The 26,766-nt window shown below is 40.2% G+C and overlaps 1 protein-coding gene across 3 annotated transcripts in view; it reads left to right on the top strand.

Annotated features, from left to right (window-relative positions):
* Positions 1–25,488, top strand: part of CD82 (CD82 molecule) — an 87,248-nt gene extending 61,760 nt beyond the window's left edge. For all 3 annotated transcript variants that reach the window (XM_072985974.2, XM_078389456.1, XM_078389452.1), the window contains exons 5-9: positions 1,276–1,350; positions 10,924–11,031; positions 18,203–18,391; positions 19,155–19,238; positions 23,116–25,488. In XM_072985974.2, coding sequence (XP_072842075.2) covers positions 1,276–1,350; positions 10,924–11,031; positions 18,203–18,391; positions 19,155–19,238; positions 23,116–23,193 — 534 coding nt within the window. In that variant the 3' untranslated portion in view covers positions 23,194–25,488. The remainder of the gene's footprint in view (positions 1–1,275; positions 1,351–10,923; positions 11,032–18,202; positions 18,392–19,154; positions 19,239–23,115) is intronic.
* The last annotated feature ends 1,278 nt before the right edge of the window (positions 25,489–26,766 follow it).

The raw sequence follows: 26,766 nt of genomic DNA on the forward strand, positions 1-26,766 counted from the left end.
ATGTTGGCCCAAAAGATGCCTCATGCTGCCTCAGAAGGAGAAGGTTAGTGAATGCTCTGGAGATAATGGGAGCTGCAGCCAACATCTGGAAGCTCATGGGTTCCTCAGCCGTGCCTTAAAGACAAATGTAAACAAATATATATCTATATCCATGTTTATGTCCATATCTGTATACAGGAATGTCCTTGGCTTATCAAAGTGGGTGCCTTAAAAATTTAAGCAGGAATAAGTTATGGATGAGACCATTTTTGAGGAATTGTGGACACCCTAAAATGTAAATATCCTGCTCCAAGGATACCTTATATGGTGCCTCCTCTCGCCTTGCTTTTGTTGCCTGGCAGAGGCCTTTCGTAGAATGTTTGTACATAACCACATATATCTGATTTGATAGCTATATTGCTGTCTCATTGGATATAGTGGTAAGGTGTTAAAATTTTTGAATATCATTTTTCATACTTGCCATATAGAAGTCCTTATTTTTTTTTTAAAAAAAAAGCAGATCTAGGAAGGAAACATATATATGTTTCGCATCTCCTATTTATCTTGTGAGACTTCCAGTGCAACAGGAGTTCCCTTTCTATGCCCTGTTGTGCCCCTTTGCAGTAGAGGGGTGAGCCACCCTTTTTGTGTGCCTTTTTGTCTGCTTTTCTCAGTCTGGCAGCTGCCCTTTCTCTCCTTTGCATAATGAATGAGCTACTCTAGCATAGAGAAGGAAGATCCTCAGGGTGCTGTAATTAATACTGGGCAGATAGGTCAACAGATAACTCTTGCATTGCCTCTGACCATCCAGTGTAAATCTCATCCAAAAGCCTGTTGAAACACCTGATTGAAGGCAGCTTAGTAGATTCTGTGCATTCACTGCAATAAGAAATGATATGTGGGCAAAGATATTCTGGATTCCCAAAGAAACAGATTGGCTTCAATGCTTCTTTTTTGATGGGGGGGGGGTTAGAGGTGGCTGTTTGAATATATTGCCACAAAAGCAACATTGATTCTTCTAGTACTTTATAGACTTAAGACATTTTATTTGGTAGAAGTTTTCATAGATTGCAGCCTACGGGTTGCATCCAATGAAATGGGTTGCAGTTCACAAAAGCATATACCAAATACAGTTTGTTAGTCTATAAGCTGCTGTAGGACTCTTTGTTGTTGTGGCTTCAAAGCTGTAGCTCCTTGCTTCTGTTTTTATTCCAAAGAACGTCTCCCCACCCCACCCCTGATACCCCAAAGGTCTTCATTTGTAAGGTGATGGTGTGTCTTTGGTTTATTTTTCAGTACTTCACCTGCCTGCTGTTGATCCTTTTAGCCCAGATAGCTGCTGCCCTGCTCATCTACTTTCAACGGGATCAAGTAAGTGACTCATTTTTCCTTCTCTTCCGGGTTTGTTGTTGCTGCTGCTACTATTGTGGATTTCAAGACAATGTGTGTGAGGTTTTTAATTGAGCATTGCTAGTTCTGATAAAAACTCAGATTAATGTCCCAGTCCAAGCAAGCTCTTGAAAACAAGCTTTATGTATATAATCATCAAAAGTTGTTATTGCATGCCTTCACTTTTTTCCTAAAATCAGTGAGCATGGGGACTAAATATAACACCGAGAAAAGGCTCTTCTGCAGTCTAGGAGCAATTCAGGAGAAAACCCTCTATGTGAGCTTGTCAAGCAGATCTCTGCAAGTAGTGGGTTTTCTTAAGAGAGAAAGATCCTGAAGATCTAAAATAAAAGGGATGCATAGCTGCCCCAAGGATTCTGGGAGTTGTGGTTGAAAAACACACACCAGTACACTTCTATCTACAGCTATATGCCCTGTCCTTCCTTCCCAAATGACACAGTATTCACTTTTTAGTAAGCAAAGGGGCAACATTTTCTTGCTTATACCAAGTAAAAGTATAATTATCAAAATGAAAAACTAATGATTTGGGAGTGGGGAGGAAATGAAGCACTGGGGTGAGTTCACTATAATACCTTTCAAACTTACTCGGATTGCCCTGGGCTTTGTTTCAGCCCACAAACAAGTGTATCATATGCCCCAAATCTTTCTTACCAAGCACTCATTATAGCGGAGTAAAATGGAGGAGAGCAATTATGACACTGTTTCCTGCACTTTCTGTTGATTCTGCTGAAGTACTAATTGGTTTTGGAAACTGAAATCGTAAAAATTTACTATTCTGGGATTTCATAGGGTAAATGCCCTTCAGATTAAAATCTGCAGTTTTGCTTATGATTTGTGGAAACACTTAAGGTTTTAAAAAAGCAGTAAGGGCAATCTGTTAGCCCATGCTAAACTGGAAGAGAAGAAGTAGAAATAACAAAATAACAAATAAAATATAGCTCACACGCTAAGCAAAACTGGCTTGCAGGTGAAGATTTTCTTTTTAAGAGTTTAAAAAATTCATGATCAGCACTTAAGAGGGCAATAAGCAGCCAAAGAAGGGTGAGGGTGGATAGGAGAGAATGTAGGTTTGCAGTGAATCTGTAATTTTAAAGTTCATTTTAGAAATTACTAGGTGGAAGGTTAGAGGAGGAATGTCACATGGTTCAAGTGCTGGCTCATGCTTGCTGCTTTGAGACTTTTTTTTAAAAAAAGTGACTATCTTCATTTTTTTCCCAAGGAATAGGAAAATAAACTTGCTTTTTGAAATGTTATCTTTAATAGTGATTAACTGCCTGTGGCTTTGAAGTGTAGCTAATCATTTTTTAATTAGTAACATTCCAAACTTTGCATTTTCAAAGCTGTTCTGGAACCAGAACTAAAAATAGTAACAGTAAACAAACAAGAAAGACCCTGCTACACAGAGGCAAATGGTACACTTCAGTTAACACAAACTATTGGATACTCCAGAATGAATACCCAGTACCCAAGAGTTTAGATAATAAATTAATGTGCGTGAAAATGAAGGTGAATAAAGCTGCAAACCTGTTCCAACCTGATTAGAAATACATTCCCTTGAGCCTAGTGGGCCTTATTTCTGAGAAGATGTGTGTGGGATTGCACTTGAAGTCTGCAGTCTGGTTCATGTTTAACATGCAGGAAATAAAATACAAGTGGGCCATTTGGAGCTGTAAAGTTATCTTTCAGACGGTGAACTTGTTTTAAGACAATTCATCTCTTTCACATGGGTTCTTTTGCAAAAAAAAGAAGAAAGAAAGAAAGAAAGAAAGAAAGAAAGAAAGAAAGAAAGAAAGAAAGAAAGAAAGAAAGAAAGAAAGAAAGAAAGAAAGAAAGAAAGAACTAGCATCCTTTTGGCTTTCAGATCAGTGCAGGCCAGGTGATGTCTCTGCTTTTTAAAATGCTGTCTAGGTTTGTCATCGCCTTCTTCCCAAGAAGCAGGCGTCTTTTAAGAAGCAGGCATCTCCCTCAGCAGACCACCCCTAATTTGTTAATCTCAAATGGCACTTACTGTCTCAGTACATTCACTCAGAATCTCTGGTAATGAGAAAGAATAAAATGTTCAGTTTTCTTACAGTTTTTCATAAATAAAAACAAACAATATATTGTGTAAAAATGTTAACTTGTTACATCACTGAACACAACTGGATAACTAGCTTCATTACTGACTGACTGGTTACATAGCTGACAGAATACTTCACTCTTAACTGTCTTCGAACTCCATTGCTAAAACTGACAGAACCTAACTGAACTGTTTGAAAGGTGGGGGAAAGACTCTGAAGTAGAGAGGGAACAATTGGGTGCTACTGAGTTGATTGACATCTACTCCAGTCCAAAAACATCCCTCCCAGCCAAAACCTCTCCAAGTATGTAGGTTGCAACAAAATATTGAATCCATTTATTAGTAATCCGGGAAGTGATAAATTGCCTGCCATTTCCAAAGCCTGGCTTGTGTTGGCCAGAGCAGGAAGCATTGGTGGTGGTGGTGGGAGATGTAACAATTATTTCCTCCCATAGTTCTTTACACATGCTTTTTCCGCAGTTCTATGAGGAGGAAGTTGTTGTATCATGCAAGAGGAGCAGTTCAGTGTCCTCTCCAGTGAAAAAAAGAGGATTGTTTTGCTTCCAGAATGCTGCTGTTTGGGGCCGCTCATTGCCCTGAAACAGTTGTGCTGTTTTTCATGGGAATAACTGGGGTTTCTGCCATGGATGTTTCCAGCTCCGCATTGGCAGAGCTCCATTCCACTAGCAGAAATACACCTCCACTTAATCCCAGTCTCTCTCAGATGGGGGTTTAGATGGTTTTGTAAACCTCCCTTCCCTTTTAAGGCATGTCACTCCTTGAAGCAGCAGTAGATTTTATTCAGTATAAATAATTCATTGGCTGCTGCCTACCTTTGAGAGATTTTCCTTCTTGTGTATCTCCAAACTCTCTGGGTTCCTGGGGTTAAATATATTCTGAGAACTTCTGTGACTGTACTCTCCCCTTCCCTTCCATTTGTTTCTGTAGAAATTTTTGTTAGAACTTGTGGTAACATTGGAGGCCTGTATGTGCAGATGTTACCGCAGGGTTGCTGTAGCAACAGGGGTCGGTCAGGAACTTTGATTTATCTTCTTCTGCCTATCCTGAGGAAACATCTTTGGAAACATCACAGACATCCCCTTGGCAGGAAGAGTCTGGCACACGAACCTACGCTCCCCACAGATTTCTGCACGAGGAAGGCAGGCCCACTTCCATCAAAAATTGGGATGCTGTGATAGAAACCAGAGTTCCTCTCTGCCCCCACGTCTGTTGTGAGTCACAGCTTTCCATACATGAGAGTCAGCAGGGGAAAAAACGGCGTTCCCTTGCTTTGCATCAGAGCTCAGAGAAGTTACTGTTTTGGACTACAGCTCCCAGAATGCCCTAGCCAAGCTGGTGAGGGGGTTGTGGGAACTGCAGTTAAAAAAAAATAAAGGTGGGAGGTAGCTAACTTCTTCAAGCACTGGTTCAAAACATAACAAAGTCTGTGTATTCGCAAAGGCTTTCATTGCCGGGATCTAATGGTTGTTGTGGGTTTTTCGGGCTCTTTGGCCCTGTTCTGAAGGTTGTTCTTCCTGACGTTGACCTGCAAAAGGTCAACAAACTCTACTACACAGCCACAAGGGCCAGGGATCATTGCACAAAAAAGACCATCTAATGATACCCATCAATCACTGTGACAGATAATCTCTCCCTTCCCCCTTTATCACAACAAAACATGCTGGTCACCCTATCTCCTGAAAAAAGACAAAAGCCATTCCCAGAACTATAAATACTTATCCAACAAACACCAACAGAGCATGGACAGAGTTCCTACTCCAGTCCTTCGAAGATGCCGGCCACAGAGACTGGTGAAACGTCAGGAAGAACAACCTTCAGAACACGGCCGAAGAGCCCGAAAAACCCACAACAACCATAACAAAGTCTAGCCTTTCCTGCATAGGATCTCTCTCTCTTACTGAGAATTGGATCTACCATTTGCATACCGCACGTAAATTTTTCATTAAAATGCCACAGAGCAGACTATGTTGAATCAGTGGGTAGACATAATGAATGCAAGAGTTCTCTGCTGGGTTCCATTAATCCTTCAGCTCTCTTTGAGTTTAAGCCTTCTTTGAGTTTAATCCCTGTACATGGAGATTATCCTACCTAGTAATCTTTATGATTTATCTGGCATTTGAACCCAGGTCTCTTCAGTCAAACCCCAACACATACTCTAGCTCACTGGCTCAAGTACCATTTCTGTTGAGCATTTCCATTAGCTGAAATAGTCCAATAGAAGTGCTTATGGAACAACTAATGCTCCATATAATATAGTTGGAGAACTCTCCTCACTGTTTCCTTCATCTACCTCCCCTTTTGAAAGGCTTTCATGCATGACAGAGCACATTACTGTCTGTGCTTTGCTCTGTCTTCTGTCATCCTTAGCTTTTTCAGAAAGCAGTCCCCATGACTTCTCTTTTATGTCTGAAACCAGGTTACACACAATATTAAGTGCATCTTTGCATTTCAAGATGCAGGTCTGAAACAGAGAGAATGAGAGGGAGAAAGAATCAGCTTAAGGTGGGTTATGGGGCTGATAATGGTTTAAATCCAATGAATGACTAGCTGAATGATAAGTCAACACTTAACATAAATCTCATTGATTCAGTGGATCATCTCTCACTGGAACCATTGATTAAATTTAGGCCAATTAATTTTTATCACAGAAGGTACAGAAAGGCGTGGATCCTTGATGGGATTTCCTGCATGCACAAGAGGAATCATGTAAACTATGGTACCTAACTGAGGTGGTACTGTGTGTATGCCTGGTCATGCTCCAAACTGCAGCTAGCTGCATCAACTTACACAATTTATCTTTTGTGTGTGTAGAACCACAACAGATCTTGGTCACTGTGTACTTTGTTAATATTCTGTCTACAGAGTTCTACACTATTTATTCACAAACACTATCTGCTTTTTACCCTTTGTAGCCAATAGTTTTTTTTTTTTGCCACTTATAAATTTAGGGCCTGATCACACCTGCCAAAAGAAACCCAGTTATACCATTTTGTCCATTATTTGGATTGTTTCAAAAATTTCTGTTCACATGACACACAGCTAACATCAATTCATTTGCCCCAGCAATTGGTTTATTTCTTCCTCGCCAGGAGAGTGGCTTAAATTGTATTCATGATGTATTGCTTTATTCTTTATCATTTCAGGATGTGTAAACGTTGCTGTTAATTTATTTCCTTTGCAAAAAGGTTGGGTTTTTGGACACTGTGCCTATACCCCCTTTTTAAATGTAATTGTTTTTTTATGTTATCGGTAAATTACCAGTAGTTACTGAAGTGACAAACATTGCTCAGAAGGAGACAGCCTTCCCTGCTCCCTTGCTGGTGAAAGAGGGGTTCAGCCAAGAAAGGGACATTTCCTGCTTTGAATTATAAAGAAACAGGTGTTGCATGAACGTCTCCTCTCTCTCCAGTCTTTTAAAACCTGCTTCCTCCTCCTGATGCTATGCAAAGGAGAAAAGAAAAATGAAAGCCAAGAACTGAGCGGGAGAGAAGGCTCATACTGCAAGGAAATAAGGAAAAGGGCATGAGTGAATAAAAGAGGGGGGGAAAGGGGGAGAAGAAGGCTCATACTGCTCTATACACTGTATCACCATTGGTAATTTTAAGGACAAGTGGGGGACTAATTGTCCCAAGAAACAGTAGAGAAAATGTATCAGTTTAAGAGGGATGAAAAGAATCAGTATAACTGTGGTTCTTTTCTTACAAATAAGGGGGGAGGGTGTTACTTGTACTCCAGTGAATTAGTTCTAAATAGAGTTTAACCTTGTGCCCTTTGCATAGTGAGTTCTAAATGGAAAATCTGACCTTGTGCCCCTTTGCATAGTGCAAAGGGAGAAGTTGTGAAACATTTTACTCTTCCTGTCTGACCTCATATCCGGGGATTCCAGACAGCAACCCAGACGCTTGTGCCATATACAGACCAGGAGGAGAGCTTGCGTCTTGCTGACTGGATACTTACTGAGAAGAGGAGGCTTCTGCCACATGTTTGGTAAAATGAGCCAATCAAACAGAGCATTGGCTGGTGACTTCCAAAATCTCTAGCTGTGGCAGTAATCTGTAGAGCAAAGGTGGGTGGAGTGATGTGGGGGCAAATTCCCCCAACCCGCAGCATTATAGAGTGCTGATGATGGCAGGCATAGCTCCATGCCTCCCCAGTGTCGAAATGATATTGAATGCCAGTGAAATTGTCTCACTTTAAAAATATATATATTATAAATTGAAAGGGGTGTAATGCTGTGGGATTGTACTCGTATATGTAGTGGTCTTATGTAAAATTAGTCATTTAGGGTAATTGATACTTAAAGGAATAGAAAGTGTAAGATATCAACATTTTCAACTAAATTCATTAAATGCATTTCTTGCAGAGAATGCTAAGATTTTACATAAAGATCTTGTTACATTTCTACTGATATTAGAAAACATTGGAAGGAAGCTACATATCTTTCCTTGAATGCATAATATAAGCAAGTGTGTAATCTTTCTTTATTTGAAAAATTAGCAGAAGAATTAGGGAATGCAAATAACCATATAGATATTAATAATATTCTTTGGCTTCCTTTTATTACATGTGTCCAGTCATATGGGAGTAATATGAACCCTCTAAATACACATGGGAATAGTTTGTAGGAGATCCCCAGATCCTGCTTATGATATGTTCAGTCTTAAAATGTTTCTTTTTATTGATACACATTTAAAATGTTATTAAAGTTAGGGAGGAAAAAAACCCAAGCAGCTCAACTGGGAATCTGGTTTTGCTCCCCTCCTGTCCATTCTGTCATTTCAGGGGAGCAAAAAAGAGTGGAGAATTACCTATGATTGGTGAAATCAACAGGAACTCTCTCCCACCCCTGCCATATGTTTTTGCAGTTTGGATGTGTGTGTAGGAAATCTCATACTGAGAGATTTCCAGCCGCCTTTTACGGGGCTCCCCTCCCCTCCTGTTGTACCTTTGTACTGCAGGAAAGACATACGGTCCTCTCACTCTTGTATCTGCCATGTTGTTTAACTGCCAAAAATACAAACCCCTATAATTAGGTTGTCCTTCTTAAGAGGCCTGCCTTTTTTTTCTTTGCACCCTTAGAACAGCCAGAGGTTACTGTTCCACTCTCACAATTAAGACCGTGCTTTCTCACAACCCTTGGTTTTTTCTTCACCTCAGGTTTAATTTCTTTGCTCTACTTCTACAGCTCCTTATTACTGGCACTTCCCCTTTTTCAAAGCTCTCTATTAGATAGTATCCTTTTAACAGAATTGCAAAAAACCTGAGGCATCATGTGTACTAGTTGCTGTAATATCTTGTCCTATTTTTGTAAAATGAGAAATTAAAACATGGTTCCAGTCCTATATGAAGTTTGGGGGAATTACTGTTACAATATATGAAGGAAAGTGTGAGCACATAGGTGTGGGATAGAGGAGGAAATGTGTGGGTGCAATGTTCATACATACAACAAGTGTGCTTTCACAGTGTTTGATGATGGGCTGTGGCTTAATTTACTTAAAAAGGAAATTCAGATTTCCCATGATAATACTCAGGCTTAATTTTAACCAAGCCGTGTTTTTTTTAAAAAAAAAATACACTTTTTTTCTTTTACACATGAAACATTTTTAACAAACGACACACAGTAGCAGCTAATACATATAGATGTACTTAGTGGGCCACTCCTTTTATACTAAAGGCACTAAATCTATCAATCTACTTTAATTAATTTTAATTTAGTTTTAGTTATAGTTATAGGACTCAGTGATTTAGGGCAACATGTAAACTGTCTGTGCAGAAAGTGCTTCTAACTGTGTGTGTTTGTGTGTGTTTTAATATGGGAGGGGAATGAGAGCAGGTCCTGCTTATGTGATGAAGAAAAACGCAGTGCTTATAGCTTAATAAACTTTTCTAATTCACACATTTCAGAATTCGAGGCCAGACACGGAATGACAGATTGTGGGGTTAGGCTCAGTACGTGTGAACCCCTGGTCTACACTTAAGAAACAGACTGAGCATGATATTTTAGTTTGAGCAGGGAGCAACATTTGGCACTGACATTTCTTGAAAACATCACCTCTGGGCTTGCTAGGTTTGAGTCAAACATTCAAAAGCTGCTTTCTGATACCACGACAGAGAGAACAAAAGCCTGCAGGCTCATCTCCTTTTCTGGCTTAGAAATAAAGGCGGCCGAGACCAATCGCATTATCTGCAGGAATCAGGTCAAGTTGCTTTGCTTCCCATCCGTTTCCACCCCATGGATGGGGAGGAGGGTTGGCCATTGTAAACTGAGTGACCCAGGATGATGATGGGACGCTGATGGCATTATTTCCTTCCATCTAATTGCTTGGGCTAGTAGGAGTTTGTGAGCAGATGATGTCGCCTCTTTCAGAGCAGATTTGCTGTGAGTCAAATCTGTATGCAACCATCACAGTAAACAGGGTTGCACCTTTGAACACATTTGCTCAAAGTGCAAGATTCCACCAGAGCTGCTTGGAATCCCAGTATGTTGTGTGACTGATTGACATCAATGTTAATTCAATCTAGTTGTGAAAACTCATTGCCTGTGTCAGTATTATCGCTAACTCCATTTCCTAGCATTGGATTGCTGGACTTTTTGTCTTGGTGTGAAGAATTGAAAGAGGAGCTTCTTTTAAATAGGCTGAAAAAGACAGGCTGGCCATGGAGTTAAGAGCAGTGATTAGGCTCAGGCACTGGCATAAGCTTCAGTGAGAGAGATCTCTTTTTTGGCATAGTAAACAGATTTTGCAGAATTGAAATCTGAGGGTGAAGAAACTTGTGGCACAATTTCATTACCAATAAAAGGCATTCTCATTTTTTTCTGAACATAAGGAGGACTGTGCTGAGCCAAGCAAAATCCTTTGTAACCTGTGGGAAGCCTATAGCAATAACACTCCCACATTTCTGCCCTGTAGTGTATTGCCTCTTATATTGGAGATAAATGCGCTGATCATACCTAGCACTCACTGATAGGCTAAAAGTCTCTGAATTAGACATCTGGGGGAGGATTGGGTACCATTTCCTAAAGGGGTTCAGAATGTTTTCACAGATCAGCAGTTCCTGGTCATTCTCTCAGGAAAGTCTATGGAAGCAGAGGTGTTCTGCATACTTTCTGGAACTTCTACCTGAGTCAGGGAACTGCCAACTGCCTCTTCTATTGGTTTTGAAGGGGTATAACTTGACTTGTAATGGACTTGTCATTACAGTTTTTATTATGACCTGTAGGCCAATGTGGAATTGTAATCTTCTCCTCCTTATTGAAGTTCTAGATTGAATAGCGTTTATTAAGTGACTATACTGAGGTGGTTTATTTTTTAAAGTGTTTTGTTATAGTCTTATGGTTGAAATAACTTAATATGAAAACTAGCGGACGTTCAGCTCTGTTAAATGCCTTTTAAAATCCGCAAGACAAACACTGAGTGATCTGTACTTAATCTTCTTTATGTCTGCTTCACTAGCTCAACACGGAAATGTCTGGGATTGTCAGTGAGCTTGTCCAGAATTACAATCCTAATGATGACACCAATAGGACACTTGAGACTGCATGGGACTATGTCCAGTCACAGGTAAGCTGCCCACAAGAGTTGATGGGGTTGGAAGGGGGCAGGTCAGTCAGCACTGCTATGAGAGAGCTAGTCTTTGCTGTGGTGGGAGCAGTGGCGGTGTTACAAATAGATTTTTACATTGAGTCATATACATACAGATTCATATAAATTGATTAGTGGTACCGTTTGAAGACTGGCAGCAAGAACAGGTGATTGAGAAAGTTCTTAAGGTGGTACTTTAACATGCTCTATGCCTGGCATTTCCTAGTCATACTTAAAATAAAGTCCAATTTTTTACCAATTGTAGTTGGAACTTGGCAACGAATGGTGATGATATGATAAGACTCCTACTGCTATACTGCTATGAGCTCTGGAAAAGCAACAGCAAGAGTCATTTCACCCATATTTACTTGTTTGACTTACATCCCTCCTTTCTACCAAATGACACCTGTGATTATCTTACATGAGTTGATAGCTAGCATGTTACCTAGACTACGTATATAAATTGTCATGTGGGCATAGTATTTACATGTCCATTTTGCCAGGTCAACAACTTGTGCATTTTTCTGCACCATGGGAATCAACCTTGAGTGTTGCAACAAAACAACAAGACAAAATGGATGCCATTGTGTTACAGTATTACAGCTTTTATTGTAATATGCAGATATCTTTTGAGAAAGCATGAATGTATGAATATGTTCTGGACCTATTGGGTGTGTGGAAACCCATTGACCTGCTCTTCTACCTGAAGAAAGGGCATGCAGAGTGGGGCCATGTCTCTATTAGGAGACATTCCAAATGACTCCATCTGTGGATTGATGATATTCTCTGAGTATTTCTGGGTCTCTGGTTTAAACGGGGGAACATGGAGGGGGGGATACAGTTGACTATAACTAGGAGTAGACTGCACAGTGTCCTAATTATATGACTTACCTATTTAAAGTACATAAAATGTCATCCTTACACACACATACACACTCAGATCCAATAGTATAGCAGTATTTCAGTAATATGTAGTAAATGAAGTTGAGTGAGAGAACAGAGAGAAAAAAGAGCAGTCTGGAATGTGAAACAACTGAACAGCAACTCATGTCTTTCTCTTAGACCTACAGCTAGACAGAATGGCAATTGGAAAGGGATATATATACCCTGTGGTAACATCAGTTTGAGCCCTCCCGAGTAATTGAGTAGTTTAAGAGTCCACTAAAGAGCTATTGAAAGTGGGGTGCCATGTGGCCATTACAAAATACAAATGCAAGAATATGCAATACCTTTATAGGCCACTAATAATTTTTTTTAAATGTACATTATGCAAGCTTTCATGGGTAAATACCATTTCTTCAAAGCAAGTATCAAAAGCCCAAATGGTTGTGGCAAGATGGGAGTTGCCAGGTGGTTATTCTTAGATGTAACGTTCTTGGCAAGATGAATTTTGCCATTATCTGTCTTAGATGAGGCAGGAAGCAGTAAGATGGTTGTTTTAAAGTTGCTGCTGAGGCAGCTGTGGGTTGGATTCCACACGACAGTTCTCTAAACAAAGGAGCATACACGCGCACACACCCATCCTTTCTATTTGGCTCTTCTTCAAAACATGCTCTTGCTTGGCAGACATGCTCTTGCTTGGCCTGGGAAGCTGGGGTGATCCAGAAAACCCATGTCCTCCATATTGATTGATTGATATGATTTGATTTGTATCCCGCCCATCTGGTCTATGCGAATTCATATGGGAATTGGGGTATAATTTAGTAAACTCACTGGGGCTAGCCAGTTGGTGTTAGATTAAAGTAGAAAGGGTGTTACCTGGCTTGCACTTTATTGGAAGATTCAGCTGTCATTTGTCTTTTCCTCTGGTGCCATATTGCTTTCGAGTTTCCCTTTCCTCAGTTCAAATTGCTGACCTTCTTCTTAACCCAGTAAATGATGTGGTGTTGTTTCACCCTGAGAATGAACAGTGGCTTCTTTTTCTGACCTATCGTCACCCCAGAATTACACAGAGACTCTCAGTATAGTCTGTTTTGCTCATTTGCGAAATACCATACACATAATTGGCTTTCATTCTATATAGCCACAGATGATTTCCATGAGTGAATATGTCTCGAAGATCAAGCCCTACAGGCAGATTTTTCTTAGCACTTCAGTCACAACCTATTCCATAGTTTTAACTGAAGGTAGGGCTACACAAGCCTGCATTTGTTATCCTTTCTCATACCTATTTCTGGCCTTGCAGCTGGGATAAACCATGCCAGTGAACTGGTAGAGCATGTATTTGTGGCCACTATAATTTGTCAGCTCCTGAAGGCCGCTGTGATTTTGCAAATTACAACGGACAGCTCCCGTGTGGAGATGCCAGTTCATACAAATCTATTTCTGTGTAGGCTCCTCACAGCTCAATTTTATCATGGAAGGTACTGTTGGCTAGTTTGCATTGTCTCCAGAGTGCTGGGTGATATATGTGTGATACATGTGTGAAGCGGCCATTAGCTGTTGTTTTTTCCAGCTCCTGAAGGCATAACTAATTTGTTGTCATTTCTTTGGTTGTAGCCACATTAGTCTATTGCAGCAAAAATAAAATAAGTTTTATTTGGCAAAGCTTTTCTGGACTTGCAACTGGCAAAGTAAGCTACAATCCACAAAAGCTTGTACATACCAGATAATACTTTCTCATCTTTAAAGTGACACAACATTCTTTCTTATCTTTCCTTTCATATGATTCAACTCATTCTCAGAATATAACTTCAGTTGCATGTGTATTAACAATAATAATCACATACCATTAAATCTTACAGTGACCTTTTCCAAAGTTTTCTTGATAGAGAATACTCAGAGGTGTTTTGCCATTCCCTTCTTCTGGAAGCATCCTTAGATTGCGCGGCTTGCCCAGGTCTGCAGAGGCTGGCTCTCCTCCCTGGAGGCACAGTGGGGAATGGTGTACTTCTTTTTAAACTAAAGCTTTTAAAATTAAGTACTGATTCAAGAAATAACAATCTTTCAGGCTTGTCACTTTCTGGAATATTGAAACTCTTTTATTTCATTTCAAGCATTATCTTTTTGATCTGGGAGGCAGGAAGGCAGAAAGTATCAACTGCCATCTGGTTTGTGTTTTGTGTGTGTATGTTTCTTGGCAAGCTTTAAGCACTGATTGAGGCTTCATGACTTGGGTCTTACCAAGTTGAACGTGGCTCAGCATCTGAGCTGTCGAATGTTTGGTGCCCTCTCTATGTGTTTGCAGTCCCTTGCTGATCACAATAGTCAGCTAACAGGCAGGCTGTAAAAGGATTGTTTGGGCATAGTTGGTGAGCTGTGTAAGCGGACTTGGTAGGTCACAAGCTGTGCTGGCGTAGATTAGATCTTTCTAAAGACAAATCAGTGGGTTAAAGTACCCAAAGCTTTAGGTAACTATTGGATTGGAATTGAAGGCCCTGTTCTTCCTGCTAACTGTTGCTTTGAGCCTTCCCCAGAGAAATGTGGAACTTCAGTCTATTTCTCTAGGCAGATTTCCAGGTTTTCAGCATAGAACAAACATACACACGTACACCTACTCAAAAGCAAAGACAGGAACAACAGTGTGGAAAAACTGGTTCTAACTTTTCTTGGACTTGGGGCTTCCAGTGTAGTTGAGAACTAAAAAAAAAATCTCTCAGTTCTATTCATAGTTGTCCAAAGTGATCGAGTACCCCAGGACAACTACGAATAGAACCTAGACAGACGTTTTTAGTTAATATTGTAACTTCTCCAGGATCTAGATATTGGAGTGGTAAAAGAACTGAGAATAGACTTGAGAGGTTGCCACCACAATATCTTGTCTATACTGCTGTTTGAGTGAAGTTCAAAACAGCATGCTAACAATATGCTTTTCCTGTCCAGGATCCTTGTTAAGAATGGCCACTGCAAGGAAGAGGAAAACCTGGATGATAGCAAATTATTGCAGAAGAACAAGCTATATCCCTCCAAGTTTCCGCTTCCTTGCAGTGGCCAAGATGTAGCGGTGGCAACTTCTTGAGTCTATTCTCAGCTCTTCAACCACTTTCATATCTCAATCCTGGAAAATGTACTTTTTTGGATTATAGTTTCAAGATCTTCTGATACCGACTTTAACAAAAAGGTTTGGCTCTTAAGACAGCAAATGTTCATTCTGGGGAAAACATTGCAAAATAGCCTCTCTAAAATGGATGCTTCTTTGGAACATTTCAGCCCACATTAGTAATAGCATTTGAGGTTAAGGGTGAGTGGTGGTATGTGCACAGTTTCTTCTTCTGACTGTGGATAAGCAGTCACAATTAAGAGTGCAACAGTGGTCTTAACAGTTACAATACTGTTCATACAGTTTTAAAAATACATTTCTCTCTAAACTCTCTCTTCAAATCAGTCCCATTTAGCTATGTGGATTACGTTTTTGCACAGACGTAGCTGCAAAATAAACTTTTGGACACTGTGAATGAGCTTTGCTCTATGTATCTGCCTCTCTCCACGTGTGCTAAGATTTGTTTCTTCTTTTTGACTAAATACAGGGTGTACTTTTCTCACTCCTCCTGCCTTCCAAATTAAATGGGGGTTGATTTAAATAATACAGTTTAATCCTGGCAAGCCTCAAGATTGCACAAAGAAAATTAATATATGTTGGACCATTCAACCCAGTGAAAACAAGGCTTCCAGTATTTTTAGCATGTGCAGGTCCAAAGAGATAAAGCTTCCTTTTACTCTGGTTGAGGCAACTTTATTTGAAGGGCATTGAGGGTTGGTTCCTACCTCATTCTTCCCCTCTCTTTTCCCCTTCTTGAATGCTTGCCCTATCTCTCCTGTGCCTAAGCAGCAGTCAGCCTCTAAATTAGAAACAGAAGCCAATTACAGTTTGTGCATATAGGGAAGTAAACTGGGCTGACAAGGAGGTAGGGCTGGCCCAAGACATGTTGCTACCTGAGGCACAGCAGAGTATGGCACCCCTCTCCCATTCAAGTCAGAGAACATAGTTCTGAATGCCAAACCAATTATTTGGGCAGATGAGGCACAAAATCCCTCAAGTGTCTCTCCCCATAAAAAGATAATGAAAGCCAAACCATGTAACTAATAATCGGCTACCCATGATACCCAGAATCTGCTGCCTGCACTGGCCACATCACCCTGATTTACAGCAGGGTGAGAACTGGAGGGAAACACTTCCGTACGTGGAGCCCATTCACAACAATCCCGCTGTAATTTGGCTGCTGATATTAAGTGGTCTTGTACTTGATTGTGCAGAAAGTACTTTCTTCCCACTACTGGATGGTTTAAGTTTGGGAAGCTGACACTTCCAGAAGATTCCTATTTAAATTTTGTTGGTGGGTGCAACAAGCTGATTTTCCACAGTACTGCATAGACAAATAACTGTAGCTCATTTGCCTGTAGCTGTCTGGATAGCTCAGTGAGCAGGGTTCCTGGCTGCAGAGTCAGACATTTAGAGTTTGATTCCCCACAATCTTCCAGCCAGCCTGTGCAGCTTTGGGCAAGCAGCACAGTGCCAGAGCACCCTCAGAATAAAGGAACAATAAACTATTTCTGAGTATTCTGTACCTGTAAAATTCTGGAAAGAGTCACCATTTAAGCTGGAATCAACATGATACCACGGAATTATTGTTTGGCTACGTGTCTTTCCTTTTTATTCACAAGTGAAAATTAATTGCCTCCATTCTTTACTATTTATGTATAAAACCTCTCATTGAAAGAAATTGGGAGAGCTCCATCTTCTGGCAATTTACTGTTACTGACACTTGGCGTTCTTGTGTTAAAGTACTGGCTTCAGATGGAACTTAGCAGAGCTGACCTAAACAGCTGCCATGGCACTTTACTTCCCAAATAACTTTCACACATGTAGTGCTTTGACAATTCTGTACACAAGGGTGGATCTAGTGGTGTATGAACACAATAAATCCTGACAGTGATACTCTTATGTACAAATAGTTTTGTAAGCCTGCTAAGAATGTACCACTCCTTGCATTAATGGAAGCATATACCTAGATTTAAATTTTTAGAAATATTGATCTCATTAATTGGCTATAAATTGGCTATCTTCATTTGACTTCTTATCTGCTCTTACTTGGTCTATGTGTACAGTGGGGTCTTGACTTAAGAACGGCTTGAATTAAGAACATTTTGACTTAAGAACCACTCTCATAGGAAAATATTGACTTGACTTACATACTTAGATTTGAGTTAAGAACTGAAAAAAAACCACGCGGGAGGCAGGGAAAGTGCAAATTTTGAACTTTCAGTTAACTGTTGGCCAGTGAAAAGGGTGCCTGTCTGCTTCCTCACTCCTCCCAGCGTTTAGAGAGTGGATTGGGAGACAGTCTTCAGACTGCCTGGTACTGTACTGCCTGGACTGTATTTTCCCTGCCTTCCCTGAACCTTTCTTGACCTAAGAAAAAAAGAAACAAAATATCCCCCTCTAGTGGTCGAAGGCAGAATAGCAGCTTCCCATTAGTTTCTATGGACGGAAAAGAGCAGATACAGATCAAATGGTTTTCAATGCATTCCTATGGGAAATGCAGATTTGACCTGAGAACTTTTTGACTTGAGAACCGCCTTCCAATACGGATTAAGTTCTCAAGTCAAGACCCAACTGTACATTATTATTGTCATGTTGGTTGTTTTATTGTTAAAAAACCTTAAACACTTTGTAAAATGTTGTAATGTTGGACACCATTATCATTTTGCATATTTTTATCTGGTCTTTTATTCGATGGCCAGTTTAAAAATTGAATGACTGGATGGATGAATATTGCACTTTCTTAAACTAGAATTCTTTCATATTGTGTATGGTCCATACAATAACATTCACTCAGCTGTTGCTTAGCCCCAACCCATGTAAGTGGTGGTTGGTTTGTTTGTTTGGGTATTTGGGGGGGGAGGGAGGTAAGTAAGTAGTTTTGTGTTTCTTACTGTATTGATTTCTTGTTACTATTGCATGCTGCTTGGTGCTTTTTTTGCCTTCCATACTATAGTGAGTCATGTAACCTATAGTGATTTGTAACTTTCATGTAACCTATAGTATGTAACTTTCAATTTCTTAAATGCTGTGAGAATTTTATTAAGATAGAATAGGGTATAGAACTGGGCAGATGAGACAAACCTAGGATCAACTTTCACAAGGCAAAATAAACTGTATAGTGTGGCTGAAAAGGAATACAGATGGAATTGTTTCTTTCTGTCAACATAGCTGTCCTGCTGTGGGTGGACTGGACCTGAAACTTGGAAGAACAACACTGTCCTCCAGAACAATAATCAGACATCCTACCCATGCTCTTGCAGCAATGACTCAACTGAGTCCGCATCACAAATGGGCTTCTGCCCTTTGGAATTTGTTTTCAATGCTACAACGTTTGAGGACTGGCCAGTTAGAAAGCAGGTGAGTGTGGCTATCTAACCTTATACAATCCCATTGTGTTTCTTGGCCTTTAAAAAGAGAAACAGGGTTTACAAATGCCAACAAGGTACTGATCATGCTTCTTCCCCCCCCCCCCCCACTGCAATAGATGTCTGTGTTTCACCTACTGACCTAGGTTTAACCGGAGGAGTGCAGTAAAATTACACTTTGGGATTACAGTTCCCAGAATTACCCAGTAGATTTTAAAAAATAGTTTTTCCAAGAGCTGAAGTTGACACAGAGTCAATAATTCCCGCCTTCTTTTAAAATAATAATAAAAAACTCATATTGATCCTTTATTAGATGAATTCAAAATTCACAACGTAATTTGCAGAACTCTTCATCAGAATAGATGCATAAGTATGGGGCAAACCATGGAGTCTGCATTTAGCCACAATCTGCAAAGAAGGGAGGCTACAGACCTTCAGTTTATACTCTGGTCTCATTTTTCCATAAGAGTGGTAACAATGATACCATGCATACAGAAGACTGCAAGTACAATCCTTGGCGTCTTCAATTTTAACAGAATCACATAATGAGCAGATGATCCGCAACCATTTCTGTATCTGTGCTCCTATCGTTACATCAGGCAAAACTGGGCCGGGTCTACAAATGGCATAAGGCAGTTTCCAGGTGCTGAAATGACCAATCTTAGTAAGGCAGGACCTCAGTTGTAGCTTTCTGATGCCCCCTCCTTTGAGGATTATCTAAGTTGTCTTTTAATATTTCTTTCTTCCAATCTTAGGGGTGTATGAGAGGTGTGCAGAACTGGTTGAAGGAGAATCTTGGCATCATTCTTGGAGTCTGCACAGGGGTTGCTGTTATTGAGGTAAGTCTTTTTCACTACTAGGGTTTTACCAAAAATATCTTGGACCACTGCTTTACTTACTTACTTACTTACTTACTTACTTACTTACTTACTTACTTACTTACTTACTTACCTACCTACCTACCTACCTACCTACCTACCTACCTACCTACCTACCTACCTACTTATTTATTTATTTATTTATTTATTTATTTATTTATTTATTTATTTATTTATTTATTTATTTATACATACCCCCCATCTGGTCATTGCGACCACTCTAGGCAGCTAAGCAAATACAACAGAGGTGTGAAACACTCCACATCAGTATTGTCCTTCTGGCCACCCTGAGATTGTTCTCTGTTTGAGTGGCAAGACAGGAGGGTGACCTGGGAGAGGAGGATGCATTTTCAACCTTGGCGTTAGCGGATGTGCCTTCATCTTCGACTCTAATCTTATTATTTAACTGGAATACAATTCTGCCCTGTGGTGTCAACCTGTTTCCAGTTTCTGAATTGGTGGATGGTTGCCCAGAATGAATCCTAGAAATCTAATACTTGCTAACAAGCACGGATTGCCTTTTCCACTCTTTATTTTCTGCTGTATGGAGATTCTTGCCAGAATAACTGGCAACTATAGTTAGATGCAAAAAAAAAAAAAAAAAAAAATCTAGTTCTGCCTGATCAATGAAACTTGTTTTACTTCACAAAGGGCGATTTTAGCTAAGAGGCTTTCCTTTCCAATTTCACTTCATTGCAGTACTTTTATTTTCATAGACAATGCACATGAATACTGCTTTTTATGAATATCAGGGGTGGGAGCAAGCGAGTGCAGATGGGAGAAATAAGAGAAATATGAGCCTAAGGGTACAGTGTGAGCCAATAATAAATGCTGGACCTGGATTTAAGTCTCCTTTCTAATAGAAGAAGTTCTTTACTCTTTCCTTGGGCCTCTGCAGTGCTGAAATGTTTATATTAATAGCAACAAATATATTTTATGTGTCTTTGCTGTTTAGATGTAAGATGTGAAGGCTTGAAAGATGGATTGTTTTTTTGGACTAGTACCAGCATGCAAGCCTTACTTGGTATTATGAATCTGGGTGGATTAACTGCATGAGAGGATGTGTGGCATTCTGTGTCTGCATGCCCCTCATATAAGGCACAACGCTCTGAAGAGAAGAGCTGTCCCCTCCACCAAATTTAAACTCCTGGAAAATCATTGTTCTGAACTAAACAGAGAACCTGCATGCACAGGGGAGGTTCATCACATGGCCACTCTGTGTGAGAAGGATGATGCAAATGTGCAACCAGGGTGTGTGGGTAGCATGCTTTGCCATCTCATGTTAATGGTACAAGGGGGGGAAATGCACGAGCAACTAGATTGGTAGTCTGCATAGACAACAGCAGACAAGAGAGAGAGAAATAAGTAGTTAGGCTTCCCTGGAGTAATGTTAGCCATTGACATACTAAAATCAATTAGATTATGAGTTAGGTTGGAGGTTTGCTAAAGGAAGGGTGCAGTTTAATTCAGTTTATTTTTTTAAAACAAAAGTGAATGACTTACCGTATTTTTCACACCATAAGATGCACTTTTCCCCCACAAAACGGGGTGGTGGTGGAAAGTCTGTGTGTCTTATGGAGTGAAGAAAACAGATTATATTTTCCTGTTTTCTTCTCCTAAAAAATTGGTGCATCTTATGGAAAGGTGCGTCTTATGGAGCGAAAAATACGGTATGTCTGTATTTTTGCACCAGTTAGATCCAAATTAGTTAAGGGGTGGCTCTTTCTGAAGTCAGAGAAGCTGCAGGCAGTGGTGTCAGGGGAGGACCCTTCACAGATAGACTCTTCACAAAGTGGCAGAACTCAATGATGCCTGCCTATTCCTTTCCAAAGAGGAAAGAGGCAGAAGGCAAGGTTGCTGGATGGAGGAAGAGGCTGATTCCAGCAAGACCCACTTGGAGAGGAAAAGGTTGCCCAGTGTGGTCCCCTCCCAGACTTTCCACACAGGATTGTCATTCGTATAAAGTGGAGAGGAGGAAAGCCTTGTTAAATCGTCTTGAGCAAATTCAGGGGAAGGGTGTGATATAAATCTAAATAATGAATAAATAGTATTTATAAACTTCCATTCAAATTCCAGTTAAACAACAGATGCCTATTAAAATAAAAGGCACCTGGATTGAATTTGGGAATTTGTTTGTGAGAAGACTAAAAGGAGTAAAACCATAGATAGATTTTTTTCACTTTTATTTTGATATAGCTTATATTGCAGCAATGTAAAAGTAAATATAAACACTAATATAACATTCAGTGTTAAAAGTCTCTTACTCAATGCAAACATGATTGAATCATGGTTTTAGCTTACTAATGGTTATTTTTTAGCTGCACGTGTTAACAACTTTCAACGAACTTTACCATCCATGCTCTCTTTAGCTAATCTCTTGCTTCCTTGCTTGTAGAATGATATACTCAGGTCTGAATTCACTTTCTTTCATTCCTCTTTATGGAATTTTCATACAGATGCCAAGAAGCCAATTTCCACACAAAGCCAACAAATCAGTGCAGATTCATAACATCCAGCTAGGGCTTGTAGTCTCTCTCTCTCTCTCTCTCAGGTTCCAGTTTTGCCTGCCTTTTATTGACCAGTGAGCATTTGTTTCATGTAGTCCATACTTCCCCTGTTTTGCTTTATTTTGTATCTGAATTCCACTATGCTGATGCAACTATATTGTTTGTATGTCATATTTTTTGAGCATGATGGCCTCAATGTTGATGTTGTGTTTGTTGGCTGACATTTGTGTTAATATTTTTAAAATAGAAAAGTAAGTTGTGAACATACAATAATGAACAGTATAATACTATCAGTGAATGTGCGTGAAATGAAGCAAATGAGCATGGCTTTTCATCGTTCATTAGAGCTTATCATAGCAATGTGAACAAAATCCACAGCCCTGACCAGAGGAGCTTTGAGTGTCAATTTTGACACAAGGAGAATTGGAAAGAGAACTAGTAGGCAAATGGAATCAGAGATAATCATGGAAAATACCTTGCTTCATCACAGTGGTGGGCAGGGCTGGTTCTGCCATTAGGCAGATGGTGACAGTTGTAGATTATTGCAGGCAGGCAATGTGACATACCCCAAACCATTCCGCTTGAGTCCCTGGCCATTCTGTTCTCCTGAAGGACAGACTCTCCATGTGTTACAAAGCCTATCTTCCACCACCCACATTTTCCTGCTGCCCTTGGGGTGGAACTCTGTCACCTATTGCTGGGGTTGAAGAAGATTCAGCTGCTGGCCTTTCCTTTATTTATGGAATTAAGGAGGCACTATCTTGTCCTTTGCCTTAAGCAGCCAAGTGTTTTGGGATAGCTAAGGTATTAAGCTTAATGGGGGAGGGGAGTTCTCTGCCAGGATTTCCCAAATACAGTGGTGCCTCACTTGACGACATTAATTTCTTCCAGCGAAATCGCTGTAGAGCGAAAATGTCATAAAGCAAAATAAAAAAAGCCCATTGAAATGCATTGAAAACCATTCAATGGTTTCCAATGGGCTGAATACCTGCTCATCCAGTGAAGATCCTCCATACGGCAGCCATTTTCGGGTGCCTGTTAAGCAAAAAATGTCTCCTAAAAACAGCGGGGAGCCATTTTGAGCACCCGGCAGCCATTTTGAAAACCCGACAATCAGCTGTTTTGATCATAGTAATGCGAAGAATCGGTTCCCGAAGCAGGGAACCGATCTTTGCAAAGTGAAAAACCCCCATTAGAACATTGTTTTGCAATCGCAATTGTGATCGCAAAAACATCGTCATGAAGCGGATTCATCGTTACACGGGGTAATCATTAAGCAGGGCATGACTGTATGCATAACATATTTCACCTTGCTCTGTTTTCTCTTACAGCTGCTGGGAATGGTGCTCTCTATTTGCCTCTGCAAGAACATACACACTGAAGATTATACCAAAGTGCCCAAGTACTGAGAAACTGTCAGCCCTGGGAGCTGGCGCAGAGCAAATGCAGCACTCCTTTCCTCATACCCAGACTGTCTTCATCACTTACTGCTTGTCCTCCTCGGACGTCCAGCATTGCTGTGGATCAACTAGGCTGTATTAAAGCCATAAATTCTTTGAGCGATCAGGGCTTGAGCAAGTCTCCTCATCTCTTGACTCTTACGAAGCATCACATTTACGTCTTCCTCTATTCATGTGATTTCTCACTTCATTTTTATTGCCAGCACCGTGCTAGATTGCCCTCACCAATTTTCATTCACTTTTAAACCATTCTGACTAGGTTCAGAATGGTACTTGCTTTTTTGCCACTACCTTCTAGCATTCCTACTAGAGATGTGTAGGTTGCTATTGTTGGGTTTGGACTGTAACTCCCATATTCCCATGCTGCCTGGGGAATTCAGGGAGTTGTAGTTCAAAAGCACAAATATGCGCATCTCTGATTGCTACCTAATCTTCTATTGTTTTCACAAGAAGAATCGTGGGGTTGGGGCTCCTAAATATAAATTTTATAGCAATGAGCATTTTGGGTTCCTAGGTGTTGTTAAGCTTCAATCCCCAAAACCTCAAGCTAGGATGGAGAGTGAGCAAGAGTTCTAGGAGCTGTACTCCCATCAGTATCTTGGAGGGGGGGGGGTTTCATGTTTGAGATCCCACTGCTCTAGTTCACCTGTCTGCCTGCCTTCTTCAAATCTACTGAATAGTCTCTTGAAACTGTTGTTATATAGTTTGCTGCATCTTGTCCCGAACAGTCAAAGATCTCTTTGTCACATACAGCTAAATCTTTGACACCAATCAAAACGCAACAACTGTGATTTCACCAATTATCTTTTAGGCAGAGTTTCTGACTTGGGAACGTCAATTTTCTCTCTCTTTTTTTCTCCCTGCTACATCATCCCATCCTTTCTGGATCGCGTTAGCTTGGAGATACTTTAGAGACTGCATGTATAACATGGATGAGTTTATGCCAGCTCAGCAGAATATTGTCTTGGGTTGCTAGCTTCTTCAGAGGCAGTGATTGAAAATATGTATTTTTGTCACAGTATGAATCTTGTGTACTTATGTTTTGTCTTCCTTATGGTGAATTTTTTTTTTCTAGAACTGATTGCTGTTGGTACCAGTGGTGGTAGGGAGCACTTATTCTGGCTATTAAGTTACTTCTGTTGAGGAAACCAATGGCTGTAATCCTGCATCTCTGCTTGTGTGCCATGTAGCTGTGGAATCACTACAGCTGCCATCAGAATCCAGAGATGTATGTTGTTGGCAGTCAGCCTGGGGCTCTTTGTAGTGGTGTTTCACTGGGGGACATTTCTGTACTCAGTAGTCCTAAACAGGTTCTGTGTTAGGAGTGATTGCAAGGAGGTCATTGCCACACTGTGGGGTTGGGGGGAATCCCTTACATTGAAGAGTGTGAAGGGAATGTACAAAATAAGCCCTATGGAAACACAGTGATCACATTCAGGTCAGGAGTGGGCCATATGGCTCATTGACCATTGCGTGGAGAGCTTCCATTTTAAGGAGGCCTAAGAAGGCACTTACTGAAATTCTGACAATTTCGACAAAGGTTATTAGCAACTTTTGCTGCACTACGACCTCCCTGTACAGATCAGTTGGTCTGTAGATGGTGTCTCACCACAGCATGGTAGAGAAATATCTTCAAGTAGGAGACAATAAGCTATTAACCTGAGGGGAGAAATCAGTGGCCTCTGGAGGCCAACTTTCAGACCTAAGAAGAGCACTTTTTTTCAATATACCTCCAGAACAGAAATGCTATGCTTTCTTGAACTGTTGATCATAAATACAAAAAACAGGCTAATCATTATGACTTTTCTAGACTTTATCAGGCTAGACGTAAGTGCATTAATAGAAGAATTGATCTCTCATGGAGGAAATGCTTTGATCCATTTTTAAGTTCTTTCTCTAAGGTTTCTGACGAACACCGTATCTCAAAAGGATATTCCTGGCAGTGTTTTAAAAATATGCTCTTCTTTCCTCTGGCCTGGTGTGTCCCTTTCTGAGTTGATTGTAAATCTATGTTTTATATTCACCTTTTGTGCTTCATTTGATAAGCCGCTTCACTGACAAATTGTTTATGCAATGTTTTTTGTTCTTTTGGATTCAGCTCTGAGGAGAAGCAAAGCTGAGACCATTCTGGATTTCTTTTGTTTTTAGAAACCTCTTCCAAATGGAAGAAATGCATGTACAGATTTAAACAAATTATGGGTGGGTATTTCAGTAATAAAAATATTTGCTTAAAAAAATCATAAAGGGTTGCACAGTCAGTGTCTTTGTGTTTTTGTACTGTAAATATACTTTAGAATAGACATCAATAATTTTTAAAAGGATGCTTGGTAATGAGATGGAGTGTATAGTGTAGAACCTCATCATATACTGATTGACAGTTTGACAAATGGAATGGGTTTGACAGGGTGCTGGGTGGTTGGTGACGGGTGGTGGGGATGTGTTGCTCTTTAGTGATTATGCCTGAAATAGAAACATGTGCAGAGCTCTGTGTCCAGAGATCCCCAATAGGAATGTGAAGAATGCCCAAAAAATGACGTGTTCCTAGCAAGACATGCTATCATGATAAGTCAGTATACAGTATGTATCTTGTTGATAAACCAATAGCTTCTGTACCATGTCCCCTCTAATTTTCAGACCTGCTTGGCCAGGCTCTGCCCCTTGTGTGCACAACGCTGCCCCTCTCTACGTGGGGTTCCATCACGATCAGAACCAAAGGGGCTGAAAATTATTGCTGTGGATGTACGGAGGTGGAGGAAGAGCCCTGCACAGAGGAGGCAGAGCCACACGCACATACATAGGTGCGCACCATAGAGGGAACATTGCCTCTCCAAGAATTCACTCCCAACATGAGACTTAGACAAGGAGCAGGGTTTTCTCCTATCAAGGTTTCCATGATTTGCATAAAATGACTCTGTACATAAAATGATTCTGTACAAAACTGTCTTTCCCACACATGGAGATTATATATAAAATTTCTTCATTTAGATATCTTGTTGAGTCAACAGAGACCAAATCAGCAAGAATAAAAAATTCAGTACTCACTGAATTTTTTATTCTTGCTGATTTGGTTTCTGTTGACATAAAAAGATATCTAAACGAAGAAATTTTAAGCCCCACAGGATACTTTAACTTCACACAACCATAAGACAGAGTGATCTTTTCTTGGCAGTGTCTCCATGATTTGTGAAAACTATATCTGCACAGCAGTAGGTATCATTTTAATTTTAACAGCAAACTGCACACATAAAGCAAATAAGCTGGCTGATTTTTTTTAAAAAAAGAAAAATAATTACTCCAGTACTTCCAGCTCTTAAAAATCCATGCAATAAAGTGGCAGACATCACTTAATGTAGTAACTGCCAGACTAGTCTTATCTAATTTTTTGATTGGGTAAACTCCCTGGTAGATGGTGGAAATGCTGTGAACATTATGTATCTTGACTTCAGCAAAGCCTTTGATAAAGTGCCCCATAATATTCTGATTAGCACAATAACTAAATGTGGGCTGGATAAATTTTAGGTG

The sequence above is a fragment of the Pogona vitticeps genome, chromosome 1 (genome assembly GCF_051106095.1).
Source record: "Pogona vitticeps strain Pit_001003342236 chromosome 1, PviZW2.1, whole genome shotgun sequence".
NCBI classification, from domain to species: domain Eukaryota; kingdom Metazoa; phylum Chordata; class Lepidosauria; order Squamata; family Agamidae; genus Pogona; species Pogona vitticeps.